Here is an 18,226-nt window from a genome sequence, read left to right on the forward strand (position 1 = left end):
CACTCTGTTTTCCGAGATATTACAGTGAATATCACTATTAAATAAAGCTAAAGAACACAACCATATTTATATATACACAGAATTTTCATAAGAAGGGATGTTGGAGGATTACAAGCAAGCTGCTTAGTTAGGCTCACTTTGAAGTGAAAATGAATGTTGGGGGAAATTCAGTTTCCCTGATTTTGTTATTTGCCTGGAATAGCTTCAAAATGGTAATATCCCAAGCCATGGTTTAGAATTTTATTTGCCTTACCTTTTAGTATCTAAAAAATACCCTCATCATTTTGCTCCGTTGGGCCATTTGATTTTAAGGTTTTGATCCTTGAATTCAAGAGGTCTGTACTTATTCGTTCATGTGTGAACCATGTCAAATGAAATTAATTGGCAGAAAAGAGTGTTGGGGGGATTGTTCCAAAAAGAATATTATTTTTAGTTGATGATTGTCAAAATATTGAAAGAGGTTAAAATCCAAATGCCAAAAATATTGGAGAATCAAAATTATAGCGATGTTCCAAGAGAGAACCTGAGGGGGGTTTATAATGGCACAGAAATGGTCCACGGGATACATGCCAAGATTTGAGATGCTGCCAAAAACAAAATTGCCTAAGTAGGAGGAATGGTAAAAATATTATGATGATAAGTTAACTTACCTGAATGATCCACCTTGGAATTGATCAGGTTTAAGTTTACCAGCACGTGCCTTGTCAGCTAACTCTTTGACCTATGATTGTTCTCATATGTCAAATCTAGGAACAATTTTCTGTTTCACTTTGATTAATAAAATAGAGAGAGCATAGCAGATTCCAAGGAAAAAACATGAAGACTAAAAGAAATATGTCAGCCACAGTACAAAATCATATCTAATTTTGTTGATTGGTATAATTCCTTGCAATTAACACTGTAGTAAGTTCTAGAAGTGAAAAATAATCATGTCTATGCTGGAGCCTGAGTTGACCTAGCTATGGGTGTGCTATACTGGGCCTGGCATGGCTCCAAATTGATCATACCCAACATAGTCTGGGGCTGTTCTAACATGGCCTAGCACGTCTGGGCAAAGTTGTGCCTGGAATGGTACACTGGAAGAAAATTTTAAAAATAGTAAACTTTTAAGAGAAATTTATGAAAATTTCAATTTTTAGAGGAAAAAAAAACGGGGATCTAAGGGGTAATATAAGAAATAGATTAACAGATCATAACTTGAGCTTATATGGACTTGGGCATTAGCCAACATGCAGGTCATTTTGGACAAGTATGATAGTGGTTCAAGAGACTCGCATCGAGCACCGACCTATGACACATGTTGCAGCAAGCATGGCCCAACCCATTTGGTACTTAAAAAAAAACAGGATACCAAACTTTGACTTTGCAAACAGTAAACCAAATGATTGATTGTTACATCAGAACTAAGCAATGCAACCTGAGCTTATGCAAACAACCTAATATATTACCTTACCACTTGTTTTGAAAGACAACCATTTATCCATACAAAATAAAAGGATGGGAACTGGTTAGACTATAAAGCTCTCATGGACAAATAGTAATTTTAGGGATAAGTACATTGAATTCTGATAAATTAAAATGATAAAAACCATAACTAAAAACAGCGGAAAGTTGCATTTGTTAAGAAAATGAATGCATGTTTACAAAAGCACATAACTAATATGGCGCTCTCTTGTGCAAATGAATCCATAAGGTTTAAGTCCATATTTTCTTTGCATATTCATGAAATGTAAACTGGAATTGTTGACAGTGATAAAACAATTTTATCTAAAAAAAAGCATAAAGAAGAGAACATTAAATCCATGTAAACATGTCTAAACACAACATATAAAAGTTGGTCTAAGAAAATTGGGACTAAACTATTGACTCTAACAGTCCTCAAGCTGGAGAATAAATATTGTTAAATATTCAACTTAATAAACAAAATAGATAAAGAGAACAAAAAGAGAGGTCTATTTCAACCAATTCTGAAATTGTTGGATAAGTCATTTCTGATACATCTTGTAAAAAAAAAATAACACTATATAAAAATAAATAAATAAATCTGTTCTCCTAGAGGAATTAGAAAAAGGCCACCTCATCCAGATATCTTGCATTCAATAGCAGACTATATGCATTGTCACATCTAGTTATCGATTCAATATGAAACAAGCAGCTGCTCACCTCCAAGGATATCGCTGATAATGACTTCTGATCTGCATTTCTGACAATAGGAGTCATCAATCCCTGTACCGCAGTTATAACTGACCTTAGAATTTAGATTAACAGTACCAATTTGTAGATTATCCAAAGTAGCCTTCAAAAATACCTTCTCCGTGGCAACTGCTACTGATATGTCAACTGAGTCACATGATACAGATTCACCTTTCTCAGCATTCCAGTAAACTGTTAACCATGCAAAAGAACAATCTAGCAATCAGAAAGAGTAATCATATAAAACAATGACATGAAACATGAATAACTTATCCATCAAGCTAACTGAATTCATTGAACTTGGAACTTGAATGAATGGCGTTCGTGTTAATCATTACTATTAACCGGAATCATAGAGAAAGAAGAAACACAATATTTTATAATTAACTTGCCAGAAATACAGTAGGTACAGCTACTCGATAGGACAGTATTTAGGGGGAAAATAATGTTAAAAATACACTTTAAATACAATGCTAGCAAGAAATCTTTAGTAGCAACTCTAGTCATCACAAAACATAACACCCAAAAAAAATCTTCAAGAATGTATATAAAATAATAAGAACAGGTGACAAGTAAATTAAAAACATTTATCATGTTTCATGAGTTTGTCAGACTGAATACAAAATGCTAGGGACGATGGAACTTACTTGGAATAGTTTGCGATTGCTTCATACACAAGCATGTTGGATGCCCAACATTTTGGACGCACTTCACATCTTTACACAATAATATTAAATTTCAAATTGCACCACCAGCTAGTCATAACCCTTATTACATTATCCTTTAAAAAGTGATTATACAAGGATTTTACATTTTTACTCTAATTTAAGGTTTAAAATTTTGATTCGTACCTGAGTTTCGGTTTATGACCATAACGATATGGGTTCGATACCATGTTGCGTTAATACAATTTCGATATTTTTTTAAATATAAAATATATTAATTAAAAAATATTTCAGCAAATTTCCAAAAGACGCACTCAATTCAACTCTTTTCTCTCCTTTGCAGGTATGCAACATCTTTCCTCTCTTCTCTTTCCTCTTCAATTAAATTAAATGGTAATTTAAACTTTAATAAATAATCCTCTAAATTTATTTATTTTTCATTTTAATTTTAAAACTTTAATAAAAAATAAAAAAATATAAAAGAAGATTAATAAAAATTATTATTTTTTTTCTATTTTTAATATCTAATTATAAAAGAATAAAATAAGAAAATAGAATTAATAACGAGAGTTGATTTTATTAATAAAAATAATAAAAATTTATGATTTTTAATAATCAGCATCACATCTTAAATACCAACATCGTTGTGGTGCTGATGTTTAAAAAAACAGCACCACTGTGGTGCTAGTGTTTAAAAACCAGCACCACAACTTAAACACCAGCACTGTTGTGGTGCTAATTTTTTAAAAATAGTAAAGAAGGGCATATTTGGACTCCAGAGCATGTAGGATCGAAAGAGTGCGATAGAGGGAGAGGGGGGGTGTTGAATATCGCACTTTAAAAAATAATTCTTTTACTTGTTAAAATTAAAGTTGTGCAGCGGAAAAAAAAAACGCAATTCGGTTACTTAGTTAGAAACCTAGGTCGACTCCTACTCCAAGGCCTGCGATTCTTGATCGCACCGATGGGGAATCCACTAAAACTCTTCTTTCCGAAACCTCGGAAAGAAGCAACGTGTACAAATGAGTAAGATAGTAACAACCTACTATCTTACTAATAAATAAGTACAATTACAAGCTAGTAAAATTATACCGACTTAAGAATGAGTATGCAGCTTGTCAGCACTTCTTGGAGCAGTAACTTGTGTGTGGAGAGTAGTTGTAGCACGGACAGTAGCTTGCGCAGAGATGAATTTCGAACCAATCAGATTTCGTTGCTTAGCCTCATACCTAGAGCTCACTTTTATAAGTCGTCGACGTTCGGTCGACCGATCCCTAGGTTCGGTCGACCAAACCAGCTCCCTTCCATCTTCGTTGAGATCTTACGCTGATTCGATCTTTGGCATTTAATGACATTAAGGATTGGTCGACCAAACCAGCTCCCTTCCATCTTCGTTGAGATCTGATGCTGATTCGATCTTCGGCATTTAATGATATTAAAGTGTTCGGTCGACCGACCACTTTTTTCAGTCGACCGAACAAAGAATTTCCCTGTTCGCCGAGATTCACACTTAATGCTGCATTGATGAGGTGATCATTCGGTCGACCGATCAGCTTAGTTTCTTTCTCGGCTTCTGACCGAATTGATCTGTGCCACGTCGTCAGGGTTTAGTCGACCGATCAAGCTTTGATCGGATTTCATTCTGCTTTGATCTGAACTGGTGTCTGTTCTAAGTTAACCTTGTTCGGTCGACCGATCCTCCTGTTCGATCGACTGATCAAGCTGAACTTGCAAAACAGAGTTAAACAGTATATTCCTACAAAATAGAGATTAGCACAGTAATATATAAATGCATGAGTAGTATTGGACAGTAGAACTGTCTTGATCTCAACTTGGAAACCTTTCCGATTTCTTCGGTTGGATCAACCCTAAACCCTTCAGGAACACAAATTCACTGTCGCTCCTACAGTTGTTTACCTCAACCTACCTACCAAACTTTGATCCTTCAGATCTGTTTGGACTTTTCACTTAGCCTTGATCGGCTCGCCAGGACTTTCTCTCGATCTTCGATCCTCAAGACCTCTCGATCTCACTGCCAAGTGTTGCGTCCTCTCGACCCATTTGGTCTTGCCCATGACCCACTTGGCATTTCAGAAAGCTATAGCACTCGGAATAGGTTTGATTAGAGCTCTCTAGGTTCATCAATAGGTTTTGATCAAAACCCATTAGAAGATTTGGATTTGTGAAAAGTTGACGGGTAATGAAAGAGGGTGGTGGAATAAAAGTAATTATGGTGTACATGTCTAGTTCTGACATCCTTATGATAAGTTATGTGTTTATGTCAAATGCCTACATTCGGAGGCCATAACTTTTAACTCGAGTATCAGAATAGGACGTTTGAGCCAAATCAAAGCTTGTTCAAAATTCTACATTTGTTACTTGGTGAAACCCGTAACAGCCCATGTTTCCAGCCTAAAAACATCGTTTAAAAGTTTTTCGGAGGCTCTGAATAATTGTCATTATTTTGACAATTGACACAGATAACTTAAAGCAACCCTCCTCCTTTATCCGAACCAAGAATCCATTCATTGAACATTTGTTTTAACGCTGCCAACCTAAAGCAACCCTTCTCCTTTATCCGAGCTTGGATAGGCCATGGCTGCCATGGGCAACCTAACCCTGACTGAATGTCAGAACCAAGCATGGACAACATAAATACTACCCTATATCATTATATGTAAAAAAAAAATCCAAATCCCAAAGTCTAAATATGTCCTTTACTATTTTTAAAAAATTAACACCACAACATTGCTTGTGTTTAAGTGGTACTGATTTTTAAACACCAAAACCACTGTTGTGCTAGTTTTTAAAACCAGCACCACAACTTAAATATGTGTTGGTTTTTAAAATCCAACATCACAACGATGTTGGTATTTACGCTATGGTATTGTAATAACCAAAACGATTTTATTATTATTATTATTATTAAAATTAGCTCTCATTATTAAATTATTTATTTTTATTCTTTTATAATTAGATATTAAAAAAATAGAAAAAATATTTTAATTTTTTATTAACCTTATTTTATATTTTTTTTATTTTTATTAAAATTTTAAAATTAAAAATAAAAATAAATAAATTTAGAGAATTATTTTTTAAAATTTAAATTAAAGTTTAATTTAATTGAAGAGGAAAGAAAAGAGAGGAGAGATGTATGCATGCAAAAGAGAGAAAAAAGAGAAAAAGTCAGTTATTGGCAGAGTGGTAAAATTGGAATTAGGTGTGCCCCTTTTCGGAAGAATGAAACCTTGGTGCGACTTTTGGGAAAAATGAAACCTTAGTACGCCTTTTGGGAATTCTGAAACTTTAATTCGTCCTTAGGAAAATTGCAGAAAATATTTTTATTAATATTTGATTGCTGTAAATATTTATTATCAGATTATATTTGAGATATTAAATGTTGAGTTCAAATTTTGATATTATCTTTATTGAATCTTTTGCAACTGTTGAATTTAAAATTTATATTTTATTATTATTGCATATAATTAAATAATCTTAATTATAATTTTATTGTAGAGGTCCAGGAGCTTGCTTTTACAATGGTGATGAAGATTGAGTTTCAAGTTTAATTGTATCAAGACCTTGCATTTATAATAGTCATAATCTTTGGTTCCGATATCTCTTAATATATTTGAATGATTTTAAAGATTGATTGTGTTACTTTATTTGAAAATTTTAAATTATTTATGGATTACTGTAATTTTTTATTTTGAGAATAGGTAAAAATGTTTTATATATTTTCTATTGTATAATAAAAGGATAAAGGGATAATTATTAAAATATTGAGTATATGGATATTATAATTCTTAAATGATGACTTTAAGTCTCAATTGATAAATAATCTTGTAAATATAAAATTTTATCATCTTTAAAAATGGCATATTTTAAATATATATTTTTTGGAAATTAAAATAATTAATTTAATTTAATTAAACTAATATTTTAAAATTTAAGATTGAGTAAAAATCAATTTAGGGTTAACCAGAGTCCACCAAGTAGTAATGTTAATTAGGATCAAATAGGTTTGAATTTAATTTAATTTAAGTTATTTTGATATATTTAAAATCAAACTAAATTTATATATAGAATAATTTAATTTAATCGTCATATATATATATAATCTTTTCTAACAATCTACCTTATAGAAGAAGAGACTTGACGCAACGGTAAAGTTGTTACCATGCAACCAGGTCATAGGTTTGAGTCTCGAAAATAACCTCTTATAAAGCAAAGCAAGATAACACTATGTACAATAGACCTTTCCCCAGTACCTGCATTAGCAGGAGCTTCGTGCATTGAGTCTGTCATTTTAGCAATCTGCCGCATCTATCCTTAAAAGGGAATTTTTCTCTCTTAATTTCTATATTTATCCTTATTGATTAATGGAGAGAAAAAAAAAACAACAAAGGAAAATGAATTCCATTCTTAAAAAATTTCTAGTCTTTGGGTTTAAGAAGGGAAAAGAATTACGAGGAAAAGAAAAAGAATTATTATTTTTTAAAAAAAAAAAATTAATTGGTTAAATTGAAATAAGAAAAAGTGCAGCAGCTTACCGCTACAGGCTCATTGTGGCAGGTCGTTGCATCGCGAGGCAACGTGAGGTCGTGAGGCAGCGAGACTTACATAGGCCTCCCTTGGCCAAGAAGCCTCTTGCCGCGACTTCCGTGAGGCGATGAGGCCTTGGGGCGGTCTCACCTCGTCGCAAGGCCTTGTGGCAGCCTTACTTGGTCGCGAGGCCATCACAAGAGGCCTCGCGGCTCCGCCCGGTGCTAGTTGGCAAGCGGAATGTCAAATTATGCCTATGTAGATCGGCACGACTCGAAATTTTACACCAAGCTCTAGTTATCCTTCTTAAACAAACAAAGTTGAATTATTTTACATTTTTCAATGTGTTGCCTAGTACCAATCATGTACTACTCATATCAAGAAATACATGCCTTCATTTTGGATTGCATCGACTTAGATGAATTATAATAACATTCAAAAAAGGTACATGAACTACTAAGTATTCTTGCTCCTTTTATTCTTCTTATTTTTTCTTCCACTTCCTATTTCTCTTCCCCTTCTCTCAGTATTCCTATTCTCCTTGATCCATCATCGCTCCTCATTAGATCTTATTCTCATGTTCAATGCATAGTAGCAAATGTGTAATCACTGCCACATTATCCTGTCATTGTGCTCTCATTCATTCTTTGGTCGATATTGTCTATCATGTGTTTTCTCTCTCACTCACTTCATCTCACAAACGTGAAGCATAACCCAGTGAACATGTGTGCAGCTGCAAATAAGTATTGAATCTAATATTACAATTTTTTTCAAGTTATTTCCTCATAAAAAGATAGCGTAGTGGTCCGGAGAAGGGTTTATTATGCGCAGTCTTACCCTACTTTACATAAAGTTGTTTCCGAAACTCGAAACCATGACCTCTAGATCTGACAGTAACTTTACCGTTGCGCAAACGCTCTCCTTTCAAATTATTTCCTCATAAGTTAATTAAATATGAGATGGATGGACATATTTCTTGTTTCTTATGTAAATAAGTCTCGTGGGAGAAAATTACAAAAGTGGGTGATTCAAGACTAGTTTGACACTTATCAATATGAGTTAGAATCGATGTTGTATTTTTATGGTTATATTGATACTGAAGTTTTGAACCTTGATTGGAGCCGGCCCACCCATCACAATCGAAATTTTAAACACTAAAGACAAAGTTTACCTATATAATACTTGTACAAAATGGTATGCCTCATAATTGAAGTTTTTGCATCGTATGTAACTATGAGAATAATATTTTGCAACCTTACCATTTGCTTCAGGTACGGTTTTCAATGCAAGTGCAACAGCTTTTAAGACAATATCATTAACTGAGACTTTCACATTATATTGTTCTGCATAGAGAGATAAAAAGTAATGTGTTGAATCACAAACCAAAATACATAAAAAAAAATTGTAAAAAAGAACAAAGATGAAGATCACATTGGACCTTTAAGTTCCTTTCTGAATGCCAGTAAAGGATCCAATATGACATCTGCAAACACAAGATGTTCAGCATCTTTTGATAACCAAATAACACATAATCCTAATCAAGATATGATGATAAACCTGAGGATAAATATAAATGTGGAATGCTTTGTTTAGATTCAAGCAATCGTTTTGCAATAACCTGCATTTATGGAAAAAGGAGAGAGATAAGACAAGGAAAAAAGGATAGTAGGATACAACACAACAAAGTGGATTATTACTAGTTATTCATGTTGAAAAACTAGGTTTCATTTACAGTATACTGATTCATTCATTCTTATGAAGATTAGTTGCACTGTTCATGTGCAACTGCCACATTAACTATATGAACCTTATAAAAGTGCTTCTCAAACAAGAATCCTTAAAAGAAAAAAAACAACTTTTTAATATGCAGTACAACATACCTCATCACAAGAAAGTGTCACATGCTAGAGGATTTAACTATACAAAAGCATCCCAAGAAGTTACACTTGAGAAACATTATAAATATGAAATTAAATATTGTGTCTAATTATCTGAGACTACACTCGAATTCTGGTCAGCGTTTAACCATTTTCTTTTGAAGTAGTATGCATTTTCCCTTTTATATTGCAGTTCAGAAATTATCAAAGTTTGTGGCACCCTAGAAAATATTATTTTGTTGGGTGTGATAAGTTAAAGAATTACAGTTTTCATATTTAGCATTGAGTTTAAATTGGAAGATTTTGATTAATGATTTACTTTTGAACTTACAAGCTTTAGTACAATTTAATCTTTATATGGGCTTTATTACAATTTTATCTTAATTCATCATAAATTTCATGTGCAAAATTTGAGTAGAGTGTTTAAAAGGAGTGAGTGTGGAGCTAAGTGAGGCTTCTACATCAATGAAGACATTAAGCTTGAAGACTACCAAATTAGTCAAAGACCAAAGTAATGATTGTCGTACCATTTTTTCTTTTAGGTACACCTTATGTTAATATGATGATGGAATCTAGGAAATTGTGTGTTGCCTAGAAAGCTATATATCTGGAGCATAATTGCCACTTAGTAGTGTTTCTGGATGAAGTTGTATCATTTATCTTTGAATGTGCCTAGCTACAAAAAGATGTTGGAAGCCCTACATCCTTGTTCGGAACTTGAACAAAAGTAATATTAAGTGCTAGGTGACCTAGATAGGTTTAGGTAGTCTAGCATTGTTGGTGCTATGTCTCAAAGGGTATATGAAGTTAAGGTGGCATAGATGAGACAATCTAGGTTTCAAAACTATTTTGTTGAAGGTACGAGGAACTAGCCTTTTGGTAGGTTGACCTAGGTAGTAGATCCTAGGAGTCTAAAAACATTTGTTTGTATTGGAGTTTCTAGAAGGGATCTAGAAATATTTTGCTCATCTTGAAGCTTTCCTATATAGGACCTAGAATTGCTTGTTGAACTTTATAGTTATGCTCTTTCTTGGAAGATTTGTAGAGGTGTGCTCAATTAACTCATTGAGTGATTTAGTGGATTTTTATTTAATTCAATACAAATAATGTCTCCTTCTTTGGTTTCATCTTTTTCCTCCTTCAACCTCCAACCAGTCACCGACACCATATGCATAACAGCATTGACACAACTCGAGATTCTAAACCTTGGTGCAAAGTGATATTGAGTTTCAGTGATTTATCGAAACGATATATTTTGACCGTTTCACCGTTTTGCCTGGCATGGTACCAGATTTCAAACCATGTATAGGATACCGATAATGAGAACAATAGTAAATTTCATCTATAAAAAGGTGAACAAACTAGAAAAGATTCTCGAATATAATTCGACATCTATTATAGTGAGGGCAAGATCCTAAGAATCAAGGATGCTTCCAATTGTTGAGATCACAATCTAAACTGCCATTCTCTACTAGTTGCCACGGGCAAAACAATTCACTCTGATCATCAATTGACACATGAGAAGCCTTGAACCCATAGTATGCAAGCTGCCTTCATAAGCCCCGAATTACATGTGAGCCTTCATCGTAAGAAGCTCCACACTGACTTCCTCAATGTGACCATGCAAGCCTTCATGTGAGGCTTTCCCAAGGGGCTCCCTTAGCATATACGATGATAACTCGCCTCCTCCGTGATCACCTAGTTCCCACCATGCGAAGACGCCAAGGTGATGCAAGGCATGATGAGGCTTCTGAATGTACCATGACACTTCCAAGAGGTATGCAATCTTCCACCACCTACTTCTCCCTTGGGTCGGGTCTGCTCTTGCTCTACCTATTCCTCTCCGCCAAGAGTTCATTCTTGGTACAGTCGTTGGCACCAACACTTGTGTCGTCCAGCATATCTCATTCTAGTTGAGGACTAAAACACGAGCCTACAATAAGATTTCAAATGTTGGTTGAGATTCTTATTGAATATCTTTTGTTATAATAAAATAAGAGCAACTTCACCTAGACCAAGCTTATTAACTTTCTAGCGCACACCACTTCCAACACTACTTCATGGATTTGTCTTTGTACATGAGAATCTCATGTGTTCTTTTGCATCTTTTATCTTTGTTTAATTAATCATTACATTGTCTTTTTTCGATTCTACAAATTTTTAAGGTGTGTCTTATCCTGAGTGGAAAAGAATAATGTTTATAAACATGAATGCCTTGATAGCAAATAGAACTTGGGATTAGCTATTTTGCTTTCAACAGTGTCAGGGATTGTTGTTGAGAACATAATGAAAGTATCTCCTCATGGCTCAATCAATTCTATGAGAAAAACTTATGAATTGATTTTGGTAGAATTTATTCAATGCCAAATTTGCCATCTATTCAAATTCTATTTCGACTCAATGATTAAAATATGTCTACTGATCTTCTATTTCGACTCAATGATTGTTGTTGAGAACATAATGAAAGTATCTCCTCATGGCTCAATCAATTCTATGAGAAAAACTTATGAATTGATTTTGGTAGAATTTATTCAATGCCAAATTTGCCATCTATTCAAATTCTATTTCGACTCAATGATTAAAATATGTCTACTGATCTTCCAAAACATGTTTAAAGAAAAAATTTGAAACTAAGGGGTATTTCTAATAGCATCTCAGCACAGGAATTCATCTTATACTCTTAAACAATCACTCTTAGGTTATTCATTTCATTGCTGATTTGATACATTTTGGGATGTAACAATATGAGGATGATGATCTTACTTTCCAAGGCACCATTGTTCTTGTAAACAAACATTTTTTTTACTTTGTGGGTTGATGATAATTATAGGCGATAATTAAAGTATATATTTGTCATCTCAAGGAATTTTGGCAAAGGAGGTGCAGATCAAGAATTTTATAAAGCAACAGTACTCCTAGAATCAAAGTTTCTTAATTAAAGAAAGGAATATATTGCAGAAACTAAGCTTAGATCTTTTAGAGGAAAAGGAATGTTAAGTTCTAACCGTTCAACGCATTGAAGGCTTTTATCAAATTCAAAAAGATAGAGAAGATTGTGTAAAAACAAAGAATATGTCAACTCCAAATGAACAGACTAGTGTCCCTTGTAGGACATGGTTTGTTATCAAAATAGCTACAACGTTAGTGTTACAAAATCACACACACAGTCAATTCAATATCAAGATGCAGTTAAAAATAAAATTTAATTAGCTTGTGTGGTGAAAAAAAATATGGTTTAAAATCTCGAACAGTATCGAAATTACGGGTTCATGACCAGAACGATTTTGGTGTTTTTTAAATATAAAATATATTGATTAAAAATAAAAAATTTAATCTAAATATAAAAAAATATATTTAAAACAGGAAAAAAGAAAAAATACGGGATAGCAATGTCTCCATATGATAAATAAAATATATATATATATTTTTTAAATTAAAATAAATAAAATATATATTAAATTAATTAGATAACTTTATTAGGTTTTGACTAACCCTATTTAGATTATCCTATTATTGTTAAGAGTTAGATTGAAATTATTAACATAAAGTTTAATTATTAACATAAGTTTCATCATTGCACCCTCCGCCCGGGGCATCCTTCGCCTCGATCCACGGAGGTGATTGCGAGGACCTCCACAACCCCACTGGTTTCGTGGCGACCTCCGCGCTCCCATGGAGTTCGCCACATGATTGTGACGACCTCGGCGGGCCTTTACGACCCTACGGCAATATGCAATGCCTGTGTCGCACGGTGGATAGAACAACAAATTTCACCCGTTTCACCCGACATAAAACGAAATTTTAAACTATAAAAAATAGACAACTATAAGTGCACTCCTTACTATTTCATATCATTGTTTTAAATGGAGTTAGATGAACCAATCATGGTGTCCCAAGTCCAGATAAAGGAGGAAGATTGCGTTAGGTTGCCGTTCAGCGCTAAAACTATGACAAATTTCAACGAATATAGCCGACCCCACCTAGTGGGATAAACATTGGTTGTTGTTGTTGTTGTTGTTGTTGTTGTGTTTTATATGGAGTTAGTCAATTGAGCAAAGACAAACCTCTACATATTATAGACTTGCTATAGTAAATTGTTTAGTTTGACTGGGCAGGGAACACATTTTAACATTGTTCCAGTCCTAATAATGCAGTCATGCAGCACTCCATTCATGCCCCTTTATCCTAGTATGGACGAAAAAAGAAAACAAGAAAAGAAAGGAAGCAGAATTCTGTTGAATCCTATTTAATTATTTTTTCATAATTTTTCAGTTGAAGCCGACTTAGTATACCAGCCAGTACTGTTGTCCTGGCCACAGCTAGCTTGGAATCAGTTCAAGTTACAAAAAGGTATTAGATGAAACAATTTAAAAGAGAAGGAGTTGTTAGTACAAGACAAACTATCAAGTTTCTACATCTATATAAATGAGCCATCATAGAAGAGTACCTTGCGAATCTGACTATTTTGAAGATCTGTATGAATAACTGTCCCATCTAAAGGGCCTTCGGATTCAGGTGAAGAAAGAGAAGTCAACTTAGAGGTACTTGTCAATGGAGCTATTGGATCTTGAACTTCTTTGAGAGCTCCAACAGATTGGTTTCTAGACCTAATTGCTGCAAGTACATCCCCCTTCAAAAGTGTTCCACGGGGTCCCGATGCTTCCAGTGAAGATGCTTCCAGTCTATGTTGTGCAATTAGGAACTTTGCTGCTGGGCTGATTCTAATGAAAGATGCCTTTGAAGTACCCACCTTCAGTTCTGCAGAGTTGGCCAATGTATCAGTAGGTTTTTCATCTTTGGGTTCCAGTCCACTGAATGAATCATCAGGTATATTGTTAATTTCATCTGGATCTTCGACCTTCAACAACCAGAATGTTAGAATCCACATTAAGTTTTTTAAGCATATTGAGCCAATAACAAACATGATGTCAAGAAGAAAAAAAAATAAATGCAGCAAAACAATTATGACTGGAGAAACACAGGAAAAGATCTCCATGCTGACACTGGTAAGATCAAGCATGTGATGGACTAAAGTTGAGTTAGAACAGTTGGATGGCAATGGAAACATACCGTGACAGCAATAGGTCGTCCAACAAGCACATCCTTTGAACCTTCAGGCGCTAATATCTTTGCCAAGAACCTACAGGGTGAACATAAATCATGATGCAATTTATCAGAAAAAGGTTTAGAAAAGTACATCAAATGAGCACATCAGGGGACATATTGCAGCATATTAAGGCAATCGTAAACCACTAAACACAATATTCATCACTCAGATTCCTAGTGGTATAAGATTTCAATGATTTCATTAGTTTAACAGTTTGACTGAGTCAAGCTTAAATTTTTATAAATAAAGGACTGTCTACCATGTAGGACAGGATTAGCACGCATAGAATATTCTTAACAAAATTTGAGCGGGGAGAAGACAACATAGAGGAAAGTGGTGTCCTGTTCATGATCTAAGGATAGCTATGCTTCTGAAAAATGCCAAACCAAATTAACAACCCTATGTCGTACTGACATGGTTTTGGTGTTTATAAATATAAAGTATATTAATTAAAAATAAAAAATTTAATATAAATATTTAAAAATAAAAAATAAAATATTTTTTAATATATATATAATATTAAATTAATAGGATAATTTTATTAGGCTTTAATTAAATCTATTTAAATTATTCCGGTCATAGTTAGGAGTTGCTTAAAATTATGAACCTAAATTAAAACGTCCCCTGGCCCTACATGTTATGCGCCGCGACGCATCATCGGCACCCTCCGACCCTACCTTAATTAAAACCTAATAAAATTATCCTATTATATATATATATATATATATATATATATATATATATATATATAATAGGATAATTTTATTAGACTTTAATTAAGTCTATTTAAATTATTCCAATCATAATTAGGAATTGATTAAAATTATTAACATAAATTATTTAATTAAACCTAAATTAAAATATCCCCTGGCCCTGCCTGTTATGCTCCACAACGCATCACCAGCAGCCTCTGAGCCAATGCGATGTGTTTGGATGCATCATCGGCGGCCTTCAGGCTAATGCGACGTATCTGGAAGCATTGTTGAGCCCGCGCGACACATTTGGACACGTCGTTGGGCTAGCACGACACGTTTGAACACTTTGACGAGCTAGCGCGACACGTCAGGGCCTCAGAGCGTGTCGGCACCATTGACGTGTCCATGTCGGTGTAGGTCCATGTGCAGAACGAAACTCATATCAAGCCAAACAACATGAGATTTTAAACTATGCCTAAAATAACTAATTCTATCCTACACTTACGCATAAAACTAAACATTCCTTACATCATGTTATATCTAATATTTTGTCAAATATTATCACTCAACATAGAGCATAAATGATATCTCTATCTCACTTGTTATATAGATGTGTAACTCTCATAAGAAAAAATGTAGAGTAAATATGTTGGAGTGAGAAAAGCTACAGGGGTGAATACCGGATCACTTGTACTACATGTTTGATTCTAAAAATAAAATTAGTGCAGCGGAAAATATGAAAAGAACAAAATGAAATCAACAACACAAATGAAACAAGTGGCATAACATGGTTCAGAATCTCATATCCTACTCATGACCCATGATCCTTCGATAGATCACCCCTCGCAATGCCTTACACTCTTATTATAAGAATTAGAATTTAAGTACAAGAAAAAGAGTAAAAATGAATGAGAGCATAGAAGACAATACAATATACTTAAGAATGAAAATATGTAAGCTTTTGGTAGTCTTCTCGTGCCTCCACAAGCCCATATCCATAGCTACAACCTTAAGCTCCTTTTCAAGCCTTCAATCTGCTTTTCTAGCCCGCAATCAGTCTGGACTATCCTTTAGTCAATTCATGACTTGATTTTGTCATCCTATTGTGCCAAAACAACTACTTGAGTTGACTGGTTTGGGCCATCAATATCTCGTAGGTATCTAACCATTTCAGATAGTTAACGACTCTCTTCTAGATTTTTCATTCATAATTGCACCAACAAAATATTTGCACACGGGTGATGCAAAAGTCAATGGAGCATTAATATAATGATACAACAACAAAGCTTGGGACATAGATAATAGTGATCCCAGAACCAATCATATATATCTTCAACATCAAATAGCAAATTGATAACAGAAAAAGATGTCTCGTGAACTTCTTCCTAAAGCAACAAATACATCAACATCAACATGCAGGAAAAGGAAAACACTCGAGCAACTGAAAAGATAGATAGGTATATAGATAGAAAGAATAATTTGACCATTTTATAGATTTGCTAACATGAGAACATGATATTTTCTCAGTTCAGGTCTTCACTTACTCTTAAACAGCGCATATGCAGTGCACAAATAAAAAAGAAAAGAATGAGACTCTATGTGACAAATTTTAAGAGTGGGTTTTACCCTACAGTGCAAAGGCAGCATGATAAAGACTGAATAAAGGAAAAGGAAATCTTTCGAATGAGGGCCCTAGGGTCAAAATGGCACATCAGTAGCATGTGAATTTAAGAGTGGATACAGAATATTTTGAAAGAACAAAACAAAGAACTCAATATTGGATTTAAAGGATGGTATATGCATTGCGTAATGCAATTTGAAACTTGAAATGGGAGTTGAGTGTGCTAGAGTCGCGGAAAGGCTGATCTCTGTTCGTTGATGATTTATTGAGGTATTGCAGAAGGCATGCGCAACTAGGGTAGAGGCACAGTGGCCTGTCTATGAAGGATTATGTAACAAGGAGACACATTGTTGTTTGGTCGTGAGAGAACAATCCTGTTGGCACTAAATTGGATGCACAAGAGATGAGGATTAGTGTCACATGTGACTTGTTCATGTGGAGAAGGGAATATTAGCTATATGTGAGTCAAAAAGGTCGACAATCGATCAAAACAAATGGAACTTTATGATGTCTCTACATGCATCAAGCACAAAAGACATTGCCATAAAATTCACCCTATATGGAAATAAGATCCAACTGCAGACCACCCACTTATAGGTCCTATAATTGCATGGAGAGAGAATCACACAGGAGGATAGGCACTGACCCTATCTGTTTGCACAGAAGCGTATCACTTGTCAAATTTGATTGCTTGCAAGAGATGGCATCACAAGAAAGGCAAATATGCAAAAGAGTCTTGATATGGAGGGGCAGACACATATGTCAAAGAAGATCGTGCAAAGAGCTTCCCTAACATTCATGCACTTGAAAGTTTTTGTTCACAGTAAGGAATCGCTGTGGTGCCAAAAAGTAGCAAAGAGAGGAGGCGAGACAAATGATCTCCCATCACAGGAATACCCTTTTGGAAAATCTAACCCTAAAAGGGTGACTTTGATACCATATAGAAAATGGAGAAAGGAGAAATATTTCATTATGATATTATTTTTATTGGAATAGAGTTGCAACTTGCAATTCATGCATTGTAGTCCTAGCCATAACTAATTCTATTCAAAGGTTAAGCATAAAGTAGGTACATATTAGACTAGGAAATATCTTAATTTTTTATCTAACAATAACGAGTATCAATCACAAGTTATTATGATGTATAATAAAAGGTTCATTCAATATGCAAAAATATAATCATACAAAGAATAATAAGTGTAAAGCATAAGAAATAAATCATTTTTTATGCTAAATTGAAATATTACCCCTCCTCAAGGCTTTCAAATTCAAGAGTTGCTTTATCTGTCTCTATCTCACAAAGAACATCGCCTACATTAATCTGCACAAATATCGAGTAACTAGAACTCAAAGCAAGTAGATGAAATAAAATCAAGCAAAAGTCAGCATATAGTAAAATAGCAAATGTAATGTCTTAACAATAATAGCTTTGCGAATGTGGTATCCCTGACCTTATCACCTTCTTTCTTTCTCCACTTTGCAATGTTACCTTGATTCTGAAAAAGGTTGTCTTATCAATTTTA

At 34.1% G+C, this 18,226-nt stretch overlaps 1 protein-coding gene across 1 annotated transcript in view; it reads right to left on the bottom strand.

Annotated features, from left to right (window-relative positions):
• The window catches only part of LOC122006968 (dihydrolipoyllysine-residue acetyltransferase component 1 of pyruvate dehydrogenase complex, mitochondrial-like), a 51,240-nt gene that overhangs the window by 4,647 nt on the left and 28,367 nt on the right, over positions 1–18,226 (bottom strand). The window contains exons 7-17 of the mRNA XM_042562683.1: positions 18,155–18,199; positions 17,951–18,024; positions 14,351–14,420; positions 13,728–14,138; positions 8,961–9,021; positions 8,842–8,886; positions 8,663–8,746; positions 2,309–2,385; positions 2,164–2,226; positions 651–721; positions 524–584 (exon numbers count right to left, since the gene is read on the bottom strand). Coding sequence (XP_042418617.1) covers positions 524–584; positions 651–721; positions 2,164–2,226; positions 2,309–2,385; positions 8,663–8,746; positions 8,842–8,886; positions 8,961–9,021; positions 13,728–14,138; positions 14,351–14,420; positions 17,951–18,024; positions 18,155–18,199 — 1,062 coding nt within the window. The remainder of the gene's footprint in view (positions 1–523; positions 585–650; positions 722–2,163; positions 2,227–2,308; positions 2,386–8,662; positions 8,747–8,841; positions 8,887–8,960; positions 9,022–13,727; positions 14,139–14,350; positions 14,421–17,950; positions 18,025–18,154; positions 18,200–18,226) is intronic.

This window comes from Zingiber officinale, chromosome 7B, assembly GCF_018446385.1.
Source record: "Zingiber officinale cultivar Zhangliang chromosome 7B, Zo_v1.1, whole genome shotgun sequence".
Lineage (NCBI taxonomy): Eukaryota > Viridiplantae > Streptophyta > Magnoliopsida > Zingiberales > Zingiberaceae > Zingiber > Zingiber officinale.